Raw genomic sequence first — 18993 nt, forward strand, 5'->3', positions numbered from 1 at the left:
GCTACTTTTTAATTAAAAATAAAATATCACTGGCTAAATTCAGATGTCTTAGCTATTCAGAAAAAGTTAGAAGGCTGTTCAAAATGCAAAATGCTGCCGATAAGGCCAGATAGAAAAGGAGAAATGGGGGAGGAGATGGGCTGGGGAAGAGAGCTCCAAGGAGGCAGGGCCTTGCAGTGCTGACCCGGTTTAGTCAGAGGATGAGAAGGGGGAGTCACTGCCGCACTACAGGGTGAGAACTCCATGTGGCTGCTGATTAAATAAGCTTTATTAGCCAAGGCCTCAGAGGAGACAGGGTGTTCCACCTTCTTGGCAAGGGGAATGAGTTGAGTAACAGCATCTCAGGAAGCTTCGGCACTGGAGATGTATAGATGGCCGAAGGAAATGTTCGTGCTATTTTTAAATATAGCTTGAACTACTTGATAAAGAGTTTGTGAAATCATTCTTAGCACTTGGGGAAGGTGGCATGGGGGCTTCTGATGACCAGAATCACTTAAGAGTGAAAGACATTTTTACTGTAAAGTCAGAAGTACACAAACATTGTAGCTTTAAGTTGTTCCTACTTGTTTAAGGAAAAGAAAAAGGGCCAGGGGACTTAGTCAACGTTGGGCAGGAGGCCAAGAATCTGAAGATCAGACTTAAGGCTGGGATGATATCATTCACTCTGAAGTCTTGATACTCTTTCTAAAGCATGAGAAAATTTACTGGTAAAACCTTACCTCACCCACAGTTTTCTTATTTTTAACTCTTATTTTTTTTTCCTCTCAAGAATAATTTTCTAAATCTGCTTTCTGCCTTATATGTAAATGTTATGAATTTACATTTAGCAAGCGACATGGTCTTACCTAAAAAGCTTGCCCTAAAGTAAAGCACAGGCACTTGGTAGCTGCAGGAGTATAAGACATGATACTCGTATTTAACCACTTCGCTTCCTGCTGTGGTCTCAGTCACTTCAAAATCATCCGGGGGTAGTTCTAAAGCCTCCTGAAACAAAGCAAAACAAAAACAAAATGTGTTTGTCAGTTAAAAAAAAAAAAAAGTACATTAGCACAGAAAGGGAAAGAGGAGAGTTTCTTCTGGCAAAATAACAGTTAAATAAATATAGGACTATGAGGTAAGGAAAAGGGAGTTTCCAACACTAATGTTTAATGTTTGAGTCCTGGGTAAATAGTAAAACCAGAAAACATTAACATTAAGTAATTCCAGATTGTTTTTGAGAGACAAAGCAGCTCTGGGTAAAGAAACAGGAAGGAAAAGGGGGAAAAAAAAAAAAGCAAAAGGTATGTTGCAACAGCAACTCTGAAAAATCTTTACTGTACAATTTTAGCAACAAGATGATGGCTCTACAAGCTACCTTCTTCCCTACCTGTGAAAGCTAAAAACATCCTAACAATTGAACAAGAGACTGTGAAATGTCCCTAAAGATTCTATTGTACTTGCCAAAAGATGATTCATTGTGTGCGGAACAATTCCCAGTTCCATTTTGAATGAGAAAGTTATTTTGCAAGAGGTTGAGTTTGTTAGGTACATTTCAAAACCTGAGATGAGTCTGTTTTCTTTATTATTGTGCTATCTGTGGCATATTTCTACAATAAATCTTGATATTTATAATAGAATAAATGGCAAATGCTAATGCCAACTTAAACACGGTTTTTGTAAGTAAAGATAGCTAGCTCACTTCTCACTAATCATTCTTTACTGAGGGATTTAAAAAAAATTATTATTATTTGTGGGTGTTTCTAAGGAATTTATCTTAATGTTTGGAAGCAATTAATTGGACATGTTAAGTCAGAATCTCGTTCTATCTACACTCATTTATTTGGGTTGATTTGAGTTGAAAATTTCCTTTGCAATTAAATTAGTAAAAGGAAAGAAGCAGGTTGGCTTGGCTCATTTCTACCCCTCATTAAAACAGTACAACAATGAACAATTGGAAAGAGTTACAGGAAAGATTTCAAACTTTATCAATATGAAATAAGGTTTCCTGTGGAGATAAGCAAAGCCACAGACTCCTCTCCAGATCTGTATCTGCTTTACTAATTGCCTACTCACAGTCAGTTCTTTGGGGGAGATACTACACTAGATAAATCACAACCAAGATACTTACAAAATAGTTTTCACTAAACTCCAGTAAACACTATCAATTAAATATAACAAATTAAGTAACCAGAGAGAAATCAACAAAATATATATTCCAAATACAGAAAGTTAATATAGTAGCAAGAAAAAAGTTTTTCTGTTTATTTGATTTTTCATTAGGCAGTTGTCTGTATCTCCTTTAAAGCAGTTCTTCAAACCAAATTCTTTTTTGGTCAAAGATTAGTTGGTTTTATATTTATAATTTCTTTCCTTTTTTAACATTAGAAAGCATTCTGTCTTTGTAGATTTAAAAAAAAAAAATCATTGCAGGGGCGTCTGGGTGGCTAAGTTTACTGACTTAGTAAAGCCCCTGACTCTTGATTTCAACTCAGGTCATGATCTCAGGGTTGTGAGATCGAGCCCTGTGTTGGGCTCCACAATGGCCATGGACCTTGCTTCAGATTCTCTCACCCTCTCCCTCTGCCCCACACACTCTCATCCCTCTCTTAAAATTAAATAAATAAACAAATTGCAAATACTGCATAAGTACATAAAATAAAAAGGGAAATTCCCCTCATCCCAGCCCCTCTATTCTTCCAGTATGTAACCATTTTTAACCAGTGAGTATTTTTCCAGACTTTCACAATTTTTTTGGCCTATAATCACATGCACACACACCCATTCACTTACACCCACCCATCCACCCTTGATTCAATCATGATGTATAGGGTCGCCTGGGTGGCTCAGTAAGCCTCTGACCCTTGGTTTCAGGTCAGGAAATGATCTCAAAGTTATGAGATTGAGCCCTACCTCAGGCTCTGTGCTGGGCAGAGAGGCTGCTTAAAATTCTCTCTCCCTCTCCTCTCTGCTTCTTCCCTTACATGTGCACACACACGTGCATGTGCACACACACTCTAAAAAAACAAAAAACAAAACATGATGCATATACATATATTCCTTGATTTTATTTTTTTGCTTTTTAGTCTTTAGATGGACATCTTATCACATCCTGCCATGTCAATGCTGTAGATTTTGTTCTTTCATTTTTTTATTTTTTTAAATACTTTTATTTATTTACCTGACAGAGAGAGCACAAGCAGGCATAGCAGCAGAGGGAGAGGGAGAAGCAGGCTCCCCTCTGAGCAGGGAGCCCGAGGTGGGGCTCGATCCCTGGACCCTGGGATCATGACCTGAGCTGAAGGCAGTTACTTAACCAACTGTTTTGCTTTCTTTTAATGGCTTCACTGTATTCCATTACATGACTATGCTATAGTTTGTTTTAGCATTTTCATATTGTTAGCTATTTTAGGTTGATAATTTTCTGCTACTACAACTAATACTACAATACATATCATACCACGTATATCCTTATACACCTCTATTTTTCTGTGGTAGATTTCTAAAGAGGGCATTATTGTATGAAAGGGTATGTGCATTTTAAAGTTCAATAGATAATTGCCAATCTGTCCTCAGAAAAAGGCTGCATCGATTTATATTCCCAGCAAGAATGTAGGAGAATGTCCTTTCCGACACCCCATAAGTACTTGAATATTATTTGCTTTTAATTTTTGTGTATTTGATGAATTTTTAAATGTCATTTTTTTGGTTGCTTTTTTTTTTTTAAAGATTTTATTTATTTATTTGACAGAGAGAGATCACAAGTTGGCAGAGAGGCCGGCAGAGAGTGGGGAAGCAAGCTCCCTGCTGAGCAGAGAGCTTGATGCGGGGCTTGATCCCAGGACCCTGGGATCATGACCTGAGCTGAAGGCAGAGGCCTTGACCCACTGAGCCACCCAGGCACCCCTTTGTTGCCTTTTTAAAAAGATTTATTATTACTACTATTATTTTTAGAAAGGTGGGGAGGGACAGAGAGCAAGACGCTGACTCCCTGCTAAGAGCAAAGCCCAGCTAGACTTGGGACTCAATCCCATCACCCTGAGATCATGACTTCAGTCAAAATCAAGAATTAGATGCTTAACCAACTGAGCCACCCAGGTACCCAGCATTTTTTAATTTTAAATTCCAGTTTATTGATTCCTAGTGAAAGTGAACATTTATTCATATGAGTATTGGTAATTTGCATTATTTTGTGGTTTGCCTCTTCCTACCCTTCGCCTATTTTTTGATATTTAGTTTGCACCTTTCCTATAGAAGTATCTAAACTCTTTGTATATTAGAAATAACTTTTATTGGATATAGATACATCCCTCTGCATCATACAGAAACAAAGATGCATAAAGATACGTGTGATACATATACATATGTATATGTATGTGTGTGTATATATAAAAAACATTTTCATTCAGATTTCTTTTTAACTTTGTTTCTTATTTTATCATAAAGATTTTTTTCGGGCACCTGGATGGCTCAGTTGGTTAAGCAACTGCCTTTGGCTTGGGTCATGATCCTGGAGTCCCAGGATCAAGTCCAGCATCGGGCTCCCTGCTCAGCAGGGAGTCTGCTTCTCCCTCTGACCCACCCCCCATGCTCTCTCTCTCACTCTCTCTCAAGTAAATAAACAAAATATTTTTTTTAAAAAAAAGATTTTTGTCACTTTTATGTAGTAAAATCCATACATTTTCTTTTTGCAGATTCTGAGTTACCCATCTTCATTAAAAGGCCACCTACTATGGTCCACCTCACCCTTAAAAATTATAAAAATGTTAAACCTTATTCTGCACACACATACATATTATGTCTTTAACTTTACGTTTAGATCATTAGTCCATCTAAATTTTGTTTTTGCATATGCTGTGAGAATTTTTCCCAAAGGATTTCTAACAGTCCTTCTTTCCCCACTGCTTCTTAATGCCACCTTTACTGTAAATTAAACTTGTGTGTATGTTTATTCCTTATTCTCTATTGAGCTATTTCTCTCCTTAGACAATCACTGTCCAATCTTAGTGAATACTGAAGTGGGTCATTAATTTCTGCAGCAAACTGCAGATATAGACTGCCTGAGACTCAATCCTGCTAGGGAGGATAAAATTCCTAGAAAGAATCTCCTTCACTTAAATTCAAATTCAACACTCAGGTATGCACTGGGGTTGACACCAGGTACTTGCAGTGGTAATCAATTGGACATAAATCCAGTTTCTCTGGAACAGTTAGGAGGCCCAAGGAATAAGAAAGGGGACGGACAAACAAACTTCCTGAAGAGCCATGAGAAGTCTCACTCTAATCACTATTTTCATCAGCAGGAGTACCTCTGTGGGGTTTGAAGACAGGAGTGTTTGAGCACTTCTTTCACTGGGAGGGCTGCTGTGTTTCCCAGTCCCTCACTCTGGGCAGCTACCTTAAGCATCCTTAACTCACATTAAATGAATTTGAATCCTCAGCTTGTCTGCCGGGATCTATCCATCATTCACAGTCGTCTCCATGATACCCATGCAAATGTCATGCAGTTTGGAAACCTCAATCTTCTACATATTTTCTGCTTCCCCTTCTGAAAGTGCCAAATGGTATTAGACTAAGGTTCTTGTCTTATTCATCTTTGTACTCCCAGAGACTCTAATACAGAGCTGAGAACCGTAGTGAGCAATACTTTCTATTTCAGAAGCAGATCTGTTTCCTCCCATCAAAGTATTCAACAACAAACTTCATTGTTAATTCACCAGCAACGCCATCCCCACCACAAGGTCTGAAAAGAAGTAAATGGAGAAATAAAAATGCAAAAGATCACCAAAAATGATAAATAAGTGGCAAATGAGCCATTAAGCAAGTTAAAACTACAATCAGACACCGCTATGTATCTATCAGAGTGGCTAAAATAACAAACAGTGATACCTTCTAATGCTGGTGGAGATGCAGAGAACTAGATCATTCATACACTGCTGCTTGGCTATAAAATCATACCGCAATTTCTTATAAAACTAAACATGTAATTAACATACAACCCACCAATTACACTCATGGGCATTTATCCCAGAGAAATGAAAAAGCCTGTACACAAATGTTCACAGCAGTTTTATTCAGAATAGCCCAGAACTTGAAATATTTCAAATGTCCTTCAACAGGTCATGGTTAAACAGTGATACAGTGTTCCACACTGCTCAGTAACCAAAACAGCAAACTGGTTTTTTTTTTTTTTTTGCTTTGATTTTTATTAAGCTTTTTAATTCCAATATAGTTAACATACAGTATTAGTTTAGTTTCAGGTGTACAAAAGTGATTCAACGATACTCTACATTACTCACTGTTCTTCATAATGAGCATACTCTTTAATGCCCATCAACTATTTCACCCACTTCTGGTAATCCTCAGTTTGTTCTCTATAGTTAAGAGTCTCTTTCTTGATTTGTGTGTGTGTTTTCCCTCTTTGTTTATTTGTTTCTTAAATTCCACATATGAGTGAAATCATATGGTATTTGTCTTTCTCTGACTGACTTATTTCACTTAACATAATACCCTCTACTTCCAACCACATCATTGCAAATGGCAAGATTTCATTTTTTGATGGCTGAATATTCCATTACATATATATATCTACCACATATTCTTTATTCATTCATCTGTTGATGGACATCTGGGCTCTTTCTATAGTTTGGCTATTGTTGACATTGCTGTTATAAATGTTGGAGTGCAGGTGCCCCTTTGGATCACTACATTTGTATCTTTGGAGTAAATTCCTAGTAGTACAATTACTGGGTCCTAGGGTAGCTCTATTTTCAACGTTTTGAGGAACATCCATACTGTTTTCCAAAGTGGCTGCACCAGCTTGCATTCCCACCAACAGTATAGGAGGGTTCCCCTTTCTTTGCATCCTTGTCAAAAATCTGTCTTTTCTTGACATTAATTTTATAGATTCTGACTGGTGTCTCACTGGGGTTTTGATTTGTATTTCCCTGATGCCGAGTGATGTTGAGGATTTTTTCATGTGTCTGTTGGCCATTGGTATGTCTTTGGAGAAATTCCTTTGCCCATTTTTGGGCATCTCCTTTGCCCATTTTTTAATTGGGTTATTTGTTTTTAGGTATAGAATTGCATCAGTTTTCTTAATATATTTTGGATACTAACCCTTTATCAGATATGCCATTTGCATATATCTTCTTCCATTTAGTAGGTTGCATTTTAGTTTTGCTGATTGTTTCCATTGCTGTGCAAAAGCTTTTTTCTTGGTGAAGTCCCAATAGTTCATTTTTGCCTTTGTTTCCCTTGCCTTTGGAGACTGTCTAGCAAGAAGTTGCTTCAGTTGAAGTCACAGAGGTTGTTGCCTGTGTTCTCCCCTAGGATTTTGATAGATTCCTATCTCACTTTGAGGTCTTTCATCCATTTAGAGTTTATCTTTGTGTGTGGTGTGAGTGAGTGGATGAATTTCATTCTTCTGTATATAGCTGTCCAATTTTCCCAACACCATTCATTGAAGAGACTGTCTTTTTTTCCATCAAATATTCTTACCTGCTTTGTCAAAGATTAGTTGATCATAGAGATGAGGGTCAATTTCTGGAGTTTCTATTCTGTTTCCACTGATATGTGTGTCTGTTTTTGTGCCAGTACCATACTCTGTTCATGATTAGAGATTTGTAATAGACCTTGAAGTCCAGATTTGTGATGCCACCAGTTTTGGTTTTCTTTTTCAATATTCCTTTAGCTATTCAGGGTCTTTTCTGGTTCCATACAAACTGTAGGATTATTTGTTCCTGCTCTGTGAAAAAAGTTGATGGTATTTTGATAGGGATTGCACTGGACATATAGATTGCTCTAGGTAGCATAGACATTTTAACAGTATTTGTTCTTCTAATCCATGAGCATGAAAGGTTTTTCCACTTCTTTGTGTCTTCTTCAATTTCTTTCATGAGTGTTCTATAGTTTTCCGAGTACAGATCCTTTGCCTCTTTGTTTAGGTTTGGTTCCTAGGTATCTTATGGTTTTGGATGCAATTGCAAATGGGACTGACTCCTTAATACCCCTTTCTTCTGTCTCATTGTTAGTCTATAGGAATGCAACTGATTTCTGTATATTGATTTTTTATCTTGCTGCTTTGCTGAATTCCTACATGAGTTCTAGCAATTTTGGGGTGGTCTTTTGGGTTTTCCACATACAGTAACATGTCATCTGCAAAGAGTGAGAGTTGGACTTCTTTGCTGATCTAGATGCCTTTTATTTCTTTTTGTTGTCGATTGCTGAGGCTAGGACTTCTAGTACTATTTCGAACAGCAGTGGTAAGAGTTGGACATCCTTGCCATTTTCCTGACCGTAAGGGAAAATATCTCAATTTACCCCACTGAGAATATTTTGTATGGTTTTTTTCATAGACAGTTTATATGATATTAAGGTATGTTCCCTCTGTCCCTATACTGTGAAGAGTTTTAATCAAGAAAGGATGCCGTATTTTGCCAAATGCTTTTTCTGCATCTATTGAGAAGATCATATGGTTCCGGTCCTTTATGTAGAAAGGATTGATTGATCTGCAGATGTTGACCCAACCTTGCAGCCCAGGACAAAATCCCAGAGTGAATAATTCTTTTAATGTACTGTTGGATCCTACTGGCTAGCATCTTGGTGAGAACTTTTGCATCCATGTTCATCAGGGATATTGGCCTGTAATTTTCCTTTTTGATGGAGTCTTTGTCTGGTTCTGGGATCCAGGTAATGTTGGCCTCACAGGAAGGGTTTGGAAATTTTCCTTCCATTTCTATTTTTTGAAACATCTTCAGAAGAACAGGTATTATTTCTTCTTTAAGTGTTTGATAGAATTTCCCCTAGGAAGCCATCTGGCCCTGGGCTCTTGTTTGTTGGTAGATTTTTTTATTACGGCTTCAGTTTCCTTACTGGTTATAAATCTGTTCAGGTTTTCTATTTCTTCCTGTTTCAGTTTTGGTAGTTGCTACTCTCTAGGAATGCATCCATTTCCTCCAGATAACCTAATTTGTTGGCTTGCAGTTGCTCATAAAATGTTCTTATAATTGTTTGTATTTCTTTGGTGTCAGTGTGATCTCTTCTCTTTCATTCATGATCTTATTTATTTGGGTCCTTTCTCTTTTCTTTTTGATAAGTCTGGCCAGGGGTTTATCAATCTTCTTTCCAAGAACCAGCTCCTAGTTTCATTGATCTGTTCTACTGTTCTTTTGGTTTCTATTTCATTGATTTCTGCTCTAATCTTTATTTTTTTTGTTCTCCTGCTGGATTTAGGCTTTATTTGCTGTTCTTTCTCCAGCTCCTTTAGGTGTAAGGTTAGGTTGTATATTTGAGACTTTGCTCATTTCTTGAGAAAAGCTTGTATTGCTATATACTTCTCTCTTAGGAACACCTTTACTGCATCCCTAAGGTTTTGAACAGTTGTGTATTCATGTTCCACGTGCACTCAAGAAGGATGTGTTCATTTAGGATGGAGTGTTCTGAATATAATTGTGAAGTCCATCTGGTCCAGTGTGTCATTTGAAGCCCACATTTCCTTATTGATCTTCTGCTTAGAATATCTGTCGATTGCAGTGAGGGGGTGTGCTAAAGTCCCCTACTATTATTGTATTATTGTTGATGTGTTTCTTTGATTTTTGTTATTAATTGGCCTACATATTTGTTTGCTCCCATGTCAGGGGCATAAATATTTACAATTGTTAGGTCTTCTTGCTGGATAGAACCTTTAATTAAAATATACTGTCCTTCCTCATCTCTTATTACAGTCTTTGGTTTAAAGTCTAATTGTCTGACATAAGGATTGCTACCCCAGCTTTCTTTTGATGTCTATTAGCATGGTAAATGGTTTTCTACCCCCTCACTTTAAATCTGGACATATCTTTGGGTCTAAAATGAATCTCTAGCAAACAGCATATAGATGGCTCTTATTTTTTGATCCAATCTGATAACCTGTGTCTTTTCATTGGGACATTTAGCCCACTTACATTCAGAATAACTACTGAAAGATATCAATTTAGTAGTGCATTGTATTACCTATAAAACGACTATTACTTTATATTGTCTCTGTTGCTTTCTGGTCTGTGTTACTTTTGGGCTCTCTCTTTGCTTAGAGGATCCCTTTATAATATATTTTTTAAAGATTTTATTTTATTTATTGGACAGAAAGAGAGATCACAAGTAGGCAGAGAGGCAGGCAGAGAGGGGGGGGGAAGCAGGCTCCCCGCTGAGCAGAAAGCCCGATGTGGGGCTCGATCCCAACACCCTGGGATCATGACCTGAGCCGAAGGCAGAGGCTTAACCCACTGAGCCACCCAGATGCCCCCCTTTATAATATTTCATATAGGGCTGGTTTGCTGATCACAAATTCTTTAAGTTTCTGTTTGTCCTAGAAGCTTTTTATCACTCTTTCTCTTTTTCAATGATATCCTACCTGAATAAAGTATTCTTCGTCCCATGTTTTTCTTATTTAGCACCCTGAGTATATCACGCCAGTCCTTTCTGACCTGCCATGTCTCTGTGGATAGGTCTGTTGCCAATCTAATGTTTCCACCCTTAAAGGTTACCTATCTCTGTCTGGAGCTGCTTGCAGGATTTTCTCTTTGTCTCTGAGTCTTCTAAGTTTCACTACTGTATGTCAAAGTGCTGACTTATTTTTATTGATATTGGGGAGCGTTTCTCTGTGCCTCCTGGATTTTGATGCCTGTTTCCTTCCCCAGATTAGGGAAGTTCTCTGCTATAGTTTGCTCCAATATGCCTTCTGCCCCTTTCTTTCCTCTTCTTCTGGGATCCCAATTATTCTAATATTGTTTCACTTTATGGTATCATTTATCTCTCAAATTCTCCCCTCATAATCCAGTTTATCTCTCTTTTTCTCAGCTTCTTTATTCTCCATCATTTGGTCTTCTATATCACTGATTCTCTCTTCTGCTTCATTTATCCTAGAGGTTAGAGACTCCATTTTTTACTGCATCTCATTAATAGCCTTTTTAATTTCAACTTGGTTAGAGTTTAGGTCTTTTATTTCTCCAGAAAGGGATTTTTTTAGTGTCTTCTGTACTTTTTCCAAGCCCATCTAGTACCTTTATAATTGTTATTCTGATCTCTAGTTCTGACATCTTACTTATGTCCATACTGATTAGGCTCCTGGCAGTCAGTACTGCCTCTTATTCTTTTTTGAGGTGAGCTTTTCTATCTTGTCATTCTGTCCAGAGAAGAATAGATGAACATGAAAACAAAATACTAAAATGGCAATGATGACCCCGGAGAAATATATACTAAACAAATCAGATGAGACCCAAAACTGGGGGAAATAGAGAGAGAGAATATAACCAGACAGGTGAGCAGAAAAGAGCAATACACTGGAATCTGTATGTAATTTGGTTTTTTTTTAAGAAACCTAGACCCCAAATTGCAAAGAAGGAAAAACATATATATGTATAAAAATAAAGATAAATACAGTGAAAGGATAGAATATAACTGTAAATATGGAAATTAAAAGAATGAAAGAGCAAAACAAAACATACAACAACAAAAAAGGAAGGGATAGCAAAAGACATGTGAATAGAACAAAGCAATATGTTTCTCCTGAGTGTATTCTGGTCAGTTTGGTAGAAGAAACTACATCTCAAAGTTGTAAAGAAAGAAAACCTTACATATACAAAAATAAAATTAAATACATTGAAAGGATAGAATGTAACTGTAAAGATGAAAATTTTAAAAAGGTTTTAATAAGAAAAAAAAGAAAAACAGAAGAGAAAGGGAAGAAGAAAAAGAAAAAAATAGAAAAACAACAGTAACAAAAAAGAAAATACGATCAGACAAGTGAATAGAACAGGGCTATACCCTGGATTTTGGGTGTATTTTGATCTGTTAGAAGAAAATGCATCCCAAAATTGTAAAGAAAGACAAACTTATATATATATACAAAATAACATTAGATACAATGAAGGGCTAGAATGTAACTGTAAAAATTCAAATTAAAGAGGATTTTAAAAAGGAGTCAATAAAATAATTGGTTGGGAAAGTAAAAATAAATAAATAAACAAATAGCCATGAATTCTGTGTGCTGTATTCCCCTAGAGCTGCAGTTTTACAATTCTCAATTCTTGGTAAACTTGGTCTTGCTGATCTTCTGGGGGAGGGGCCTGCTGTCTGATTCTCAACTGTATTTGCTAGAGGCGGAATTGTACCACCCTTGCCAGAGGGCCTAAGTAATCTGCCCCAGATTGCTCTATGTGCCTTTTGTTCCCTGAAGGCTTTCCATGCAGCTTTAAAGGACGAGAATGAAAATGGCGGCCTCCCAATCTCTGCCCCAGACCGAAAGCTTGGGGCCCCTCTCCTTAGTGTGCCCTCAGAGAAAAGCACTCCTGTCTCCCTCGTCTCTGGCCGCACTTTGTGCTCACTCAACCTGTGACCAAGCATTTCTACCTCAGGCATGTAACCTCATTTTAAGTCTCCAAAACCTGCAGACTCCTGTGGCATGTTGCAGAGCTGCTCCTCCCAGGGAAAAAAGGAGGGTTCTGTCATTTGTTGGGCCCCTGCTCAGACAGCAGTGGCCTAACTGTGCTATGATTCATGGTTTAAGGCAACCCCAAGCTGAGAGCCCACTCCTAGGCTCACTCTTTGCAGATGGCTTCCCCGCTCTGATGCCTGGGAGCTCCGCTACACTCAGACACTTCTGGTCTTCTAGTGATCCCAAGGATCTTGAGACCACACCGTCCCAGCTAGGGTTTCATCCCCACTTAGCAGCCTGAACAATGTCCCTCACTGGAGCAGTCTTCTAAAAGTTCTGATTTCATGCTCTACTACTCTACCACTTGCCAGTAGCTGGCTGACAAAGACTCCTTCCCCTCGGGATCTATCTTCCAACATATTGCCTCGATTCACTACTCCACACCTACGTTGCAGAAAGTGGTCACTTTTCTATTTATAGAGTTGTGGCTATTCTTTTCTTTGATCTCCAGTTGAGTTTGCAGGTGTTCAGAATGATTTGATAGCTATGTAGCTGAATTCCTGGGACCAGACACAAATAAGGTCTCCTACTCCTCTGTCATCTTGGACTGACTTACCGTCTATCTTTTCTCTTGTTGATGTTATGTACCAAGATGATAGATTTGTGAATACTGAACCACTCTTGCGTCCAAGGAATAAATCCCCCTTGGTCATGGTGAATGATCTTTTTTTAATGTACTTTTGGATTTGGTTTGCTGGTATTTTGTTGAGGATTTTTTGTTCATCAGAGATGGGGACCTGTAGTTCTCTTTTATTATGCTGTCTTTATCTGGCTTTAGTATCAGGATAATACTGGCCTCACTGAATTCCTCTTCTAATTTTTGCAACGGTTTGAGAAGAATAGGTATTAACTCTTCTTTAAATGTTTGAGAATTCACCTGTGAAGCCATCTGGTCCTGGACTTTTGTTTACTGAGAATTTTTCATTACTGGCTCAATTTCATTGCTGCTAATCTGTCTGTTCAAATTTTCTACTTCTTCCTGCTTCAGTTTTGGAAATTTATCCATTTCTTCTAGGTTGTCCAATTTGTTGGCATATAATTTTTCATAATATTTTCTTATAATTGTATTTCTGTGGTGTTGGTTTTTACTTCTTCAACAGAGCAAACTATTGATACACACAACTACCTGGGTGACTCTCCTGAGAATTATGCAAGTGATAAAGCCAATCCAAGAAGACTACAAATTATAATTCCATTCATATAACATTTTTGAAATGTCAGATTTTTAGAAATAAAGACAAGAGAAGAGATTAGTGTTAGGAGGTAGGTGAAGGGACATGGGTTAGTGTTACAAAAGGGCAACATGAGGAATCCTTGTGGTGATTGGAACTGTTCTGTATCTTGACTCTGGTACTGGTTATGTGAACCTACATGTGATAAAATTATACAGACCAAATACACACACACATACACATGCAAGCAAAAATGGGAAATCCAAATAAGATTAGTGGATTGTATCAATGTCAATTTCCTGGTTGTGATATTATGTAACAGTTTCACAAGACATTACCTTGGGGAAACTAGGTAAAAAGTACATGAAATCTTTCTGGTTACTTTTATTACTGCATGTGAATCTACAGTTAACTAAAATATTTCTATTAAAAAATGAAAAGGAAAGATAGTGAGGCAATTTGAGTCTTGTTAAAAATGAATTAAAATTTCTAAGACCTCAGGTGCTAACAATACAGATGGCAGAGGGATCAGGTTAGTAAAGACAGGCTAATGTCTAGGGTTTGTTTTAGAATAACACAGGAGAGGGATTAGTGGATGGAGGCAGAGAAGGGGCATGATTTGGCCATGGGAGTGGTAACTGATGGGGTTGCTTAATGAGTGCACGGTATTTATTATTATATCATTCTGTCTACTTTTGTTAATATTCTAAATCCTCCAAAAAAAAAAAAAAAAGACAATAATGTTTTCTGAAACCATGTTGCAGGATAAAAAATTTTGGAACTCTAACGGTGAAAGGAACTTGAATCATTTTATCTAGCCCAACACTCAACAACAAAGCCCAAAAAAGTTAGTGGTTTACCCAATGTCACCCCTAGTTAGAGGCACAGATAGTCCTATAACCCATGCAGAAACACTAAAACCATTGCTTTTTGTACTGTAGTATGCCCCTTTTTAATTATTCCCATACTTAATTTGTACTAATGTTCTGGACAACATAAGATTAATAGTAACATTTTCAGTAAGTTTGTTAATTTTTTTTTAATTTTTGTTTTTAAAGAAGGATTTAGGTATATATAATTTTAGAATTGCTAGAAAAAGAAGTCACATGTACCCTTATTTTCCTCAAAATGTTGCTATTTCATTAAATTAGAAGATACCTGTGTTTACAAAATTACATTTATTCAAGGAGCAAAAAGATTAAGTGGTTCCCATTAATTATAGAAACTTTTATTTTATTGAATTCATTTAACAATAAGTTGACAGTGATCTCTCATTTAGAAAATCTGATATGAATTAAGCTTTACAACTAAATCCCATTAAATAGGGATCATGCTGAAGACACTTCATAGATATTTTATTGAAATCGAACCCAAATAGTGTGTTGGGCTTAGGAAATGAGATCCATATCTCTATGTAGCCTACAGGGAAAAGTAATTGAAGGAAGAAAAACTTTTCTTCTATCCCCAAAAATCTCTATTACTATTCCTGAGCAAACCTAAGTAACAAGCTTTATTCATAATATCCCCTTGAGGAAAAAAGAGTCTATTTGTTTATCTTCTACCAGTCAGGTCTTTAATTCAAACCTAATAGTAATGGGCCAGAATCATAGTCAGGAAGCCAAAGTATGGCAGGGGGCAATGCTGGTTCAGAGGCAATCTGCAGCTGTATCTATCTGTGGACACATAAGCCATCTCACCACAATGGGAAAATGAGCTACAGAAAAAACATCAGTTGATGTTCTTGTGCCAAAAGCTTTTAGTATCTTCAGAGGATAAAGACTGAGGGTGCCGGGGCTGTTCAATCAGTTAGGCCTCTGAGGTCAGGTCATGGTCTCCCGTTCCTAGGATTAAACCCCTAGTGGAGTCTCACATTAGGCATCATGCTCAGTGGGAAGTTTGTTTGCCTCTCTGCCCCTCCCTCTGCTCTTTCTCTCTCTCAAATAAATATATAAAATCTTTTTAAAAAAGTGATAGCATGATGAAGTTTTTTGACAAACCAACGAAAAATCAATTCCTTAAGAAAGAAAGAATTTTAGGGGCGCCTGGGTGGCTCAGTGGGTTAAAGCCTCCGCCTTTGGCTCAGGTCATGATCCCAGGGTCCTGGGACCGAGCCTGGCATTGGGCTTTCTGCTCAGCGGGGAGCCTGCTTCCTCCTCTCTCTCTGCCTGCCTCTCTGCCTACTTGTGATCTCTGTCTGTCAAATAAATAAATAAAATCTTTAAAAAAAAAAAAAAGAAAGAAAGAAAGAAAGAATTTTAATTATTGAAACTCTAAAGTGACTTATAAAAATAATCTAAGTGGGACTTTAAGTAAAAGCAGCCCTTTTTTTGTTTCACATGTTTTACAGTGGGGTGGTCTTTTTATTGTCTTCACTCCTAAAATGACTTTTTTTTTTTTCATGATTTCTGTGGCTTTTGAGTAAATGACTCACAGAATCTTTCCAAGTGATGGCATTTTTTCAGCAACTGTAAATGCAGTATCTGGTACACAAGAGAGGGTTTGACACAAGGCAGGCATGTATCTTACAGCACCCAGGGTGACATCGAAACAACAAAGGGCAGTTACCAAGATGATCCCAAGCAGAGCATCTCAGTGAGGCTTCCCCAGTTCCCAGGAATAGTATCACTCCTCCTCCTGATGTTTTTTTTTTTTTCTCCTGATATTTTTTAAGAAGAATAACAACACCCATGATTTTTTGCTTTCTCAGCTTCCTCAGAGGGGAGAGAATTAGCATCAGCATGGCCACTGTGGGTTCCCACTGAGAGAAAGAATCCGTCTCATGTGAAGGATTAAATCCTCATCTGCAGCCGGGCATGCTCAAGGGCAAGGCAGGAAGGAGGCAATGCAGAAACCCGCCAAAGCACATCTGGCAGTTTTCTGAATGTTTACAGCTGGCTCCATTGTGCTTCTTAGGCCCTGTTCCCTTTAGGACTGTGCCAGAGATGGCAAGACAGCTTGAGTCTGGAGTTGGACAGCTAGCCAATCGGATGAGTACACGCAGATTGTGAAAGAGACTGTTGCTTAGATTCCATGCCAGAGAACACCGCTCCCCTGGTGGGAGGGAACAGTGATGTTTAATAGCACCTATCATATGTCAATGACAATTAGCCCTGACAGAAGAACAATATATAAATAGCATTGTTTTCTGAGGGGGGGGGAATCAGAAGTGCTCAGAAGGACTTCTTAAAAGATAAGTTTGGGGGCGCCTGGGTGGCTCAGTTGGTTAAGCCGCTGCCTTCAGCTCAGGTCATGATCCCAGCGTCCTGGGATCGAGTCCCACATCAGGCTCCTTGCTCCGCAGGGAGCCTGCTTCTCCCTCTGACTCTGCCTTCCACTCTGTCTGCCTGTGCTTGCTCTCGCTCGCTCTCTCTCTGACAAATAAATAAATAAAATCTTTAAAAAAAAAAAAAAAGATAAGTTTGGTTCTTGTCATCTACTTTTTTTTTTCTTTTCAGCATAACAGTATTCATTGTTTTTGCATCACACCCAGTGCTCCATGCAATCCGTGTTGTCATCTACTTTTTAGGATTCCTGAGCAGCTGTAAGCAAAAAGAGTTCATAGGATAAGGGATTTTAAAAGCAGACATTGCTTGGGGGAATCAGGACTAGCTGGAGAAAGATGGAAAGACTTTTACCCGGTATTCTGAGCTTCAGAATCAGTCAAATGTGATTCTATTCAGAATTCCCCTTTGCTTGTTTCATAAGAAAAACCAGCATCAGGGGCACCTGAGTGGCTCAGTCAGTTAAGCTGCTGCCTTCAGCTCAGGTCAGCCAAATTCGAGGGCCCTGGAATTGAGCACCACATCAGGCTCCCTGCTCAGCAGAAAGCCTGCTTCTCCCTCACCCTCTGCCTGCACCTCTGTCCACTTGTACTCTCTATCTCTCAGTCAAATAAATAAATAAAATCTTAAAAAAAAAAAAAAAGGAAAGAAAGAAAAGAAAAACCAGCATCAGTTTACATTTTTTCTATGTTTTTCTCCATCACTCTGCAAAGACCATCAGATTTGAGTGGGTAGGGAATGTTAAACATTTGTATTCTTGGGTTCCATCCCCAAACTTCTGCTTTTGAACTCAGTACTTCTGGGATGGTACTTAAGAATCTACATTGTTTACAATGTTCCAGGTGATGCTACAGCAAGTGGTCAGCAAACCACTCCAGAAAGACTTACTTCACATAAACATGAAGGGTCTATTTTGGGATTCTTTACTTTTATAGTCTGTGGGATTACAGCATTAAGAAAGCCCAATCACCATGGCTCAAAACTATGCAATAAACCAGCTTGCCTTCAGTGGCTGCTCATCTGTGTCTTCAGGAGAATTGCTATGTCACTGGTCTCCTCTCAGTGGGAGCCTAGGCAGCTCTGTTAACCTGAACAGAGTGGGAGCATCATCCCCACTCAAGGGATACAGACCGTGGTCTTTTCTTTTATCTCCTCCTATCAAAAATAAAAACAAAAACAAAACAAAAACCCTTCATTTCTCTTTTTCCTTTGAATTGATTCTTGTTCAAGTATCAGTGGCCATTGATGGCTTAGCACAATACTCCTTGTATCAGTGGCCATTGATGGCTTAGCACAATACTCCTTTATCGATTATTACATTCAGTTGCAGATCTGTAGCCGATAGCCCTAATCAAAAGGAATATTTACTAGTGGAATTTGGAGTGCTAAAAAAAAGTAAGTTTTGCACCATGCATGTAATCATTAGTGTGTAAGACTTGCCTTATAAGCCACTCTGTTTTAAATCCAGAGCCAGAAAACCCTTCCCTGTGCTATAGGGTGAATCAGGTTCCACTAGATTTACCCTTGCAGAGAATTAAGAAACAAGATTCATCTTTTCTATAACACCTCTCAAAATGATAAACCAATGTATTACCTTCAGATATCTCTTTCCCATATTAAACAATCCTAGTTCTTCTATTTTTTTCTTATATTCCTAATTCCAGAGGTCTTAAATGCTTTCTTATAAAGAGCCAGATAGTAAATATTTTAGGCTTTGTGGGCCATATGTCTCTGTCATTGTAGCATAAAAGCAGCTATTAGCAGCATGTAAACAGAAGAACTATATTCCAGTGGAACTTTATTTACAAAAGTAAGGTATGGCCCATAGACCTCAGTCTACCTATCCCTACAAATCCCATCTTCAGGCCTTCTTTAATTTCTTTTTATTGTGCTTTTATGAGTCATAAGCAGAACCTTACTAAAGGAGCTACATCTCCATTTGGTGAACGTCCCCCTTTCCTGTATTTTTTTCTATCTCAGGACGTTATGTTGGATTTACCGTGGGGATAAATTCCGAGCCTCCAGGAATGATGCTAATTGAATCCAATAGGCTGAAGTTTGGCTGAAGTCATTTACTAAAGCAGAGATAGCA

At 38.1% G+C, this 18993-nt stretch overlaps 1 protein-coding gene and 1 long non-coding RNA gene across 10 annotated transcripts in view; both read right to left on the minus strand.

Annotated features, from left to right (window-relative positions):
• The window catches only part of LOC309861654, a 429230-nt gene that overhangs the window by 87615 nt on the left and 322622 nt on the right, over positions 1-18993 (minus strand). The window lies entirely within an intron of this gene.
• Positions 1-18993, minus strand: part of ATG10 (autophagy related 10) — a 305650-nt gene that overhangs the window by 75492 nt on the left and 211165 nt on the right. For all 9 annotated transcript variants that reach the window (XM_082724726.1, XM_082724730.1, XM_082724728.1 and 6 more), the window contains one exon: positions 846-984. In XM_082724726.1, coding sequence (XP_082580852.1) covers positions 846-984 — 139 coding nt within the window. The remainder of the gene's footprint in view (positions 1-845; positions 985-18993) is intronic.

This window comes from Mustela nivalis (assembly GCF_964662115.1).
Source record: "Mustela nivalis genome assembly, chromosome: 3".
Classification (NCBI taxonomy): Eukaryota; Metazoa; Chordata; class Mammalia; order Carnivora; family Mustelidae; genus Mustela; species Mustela nivalis.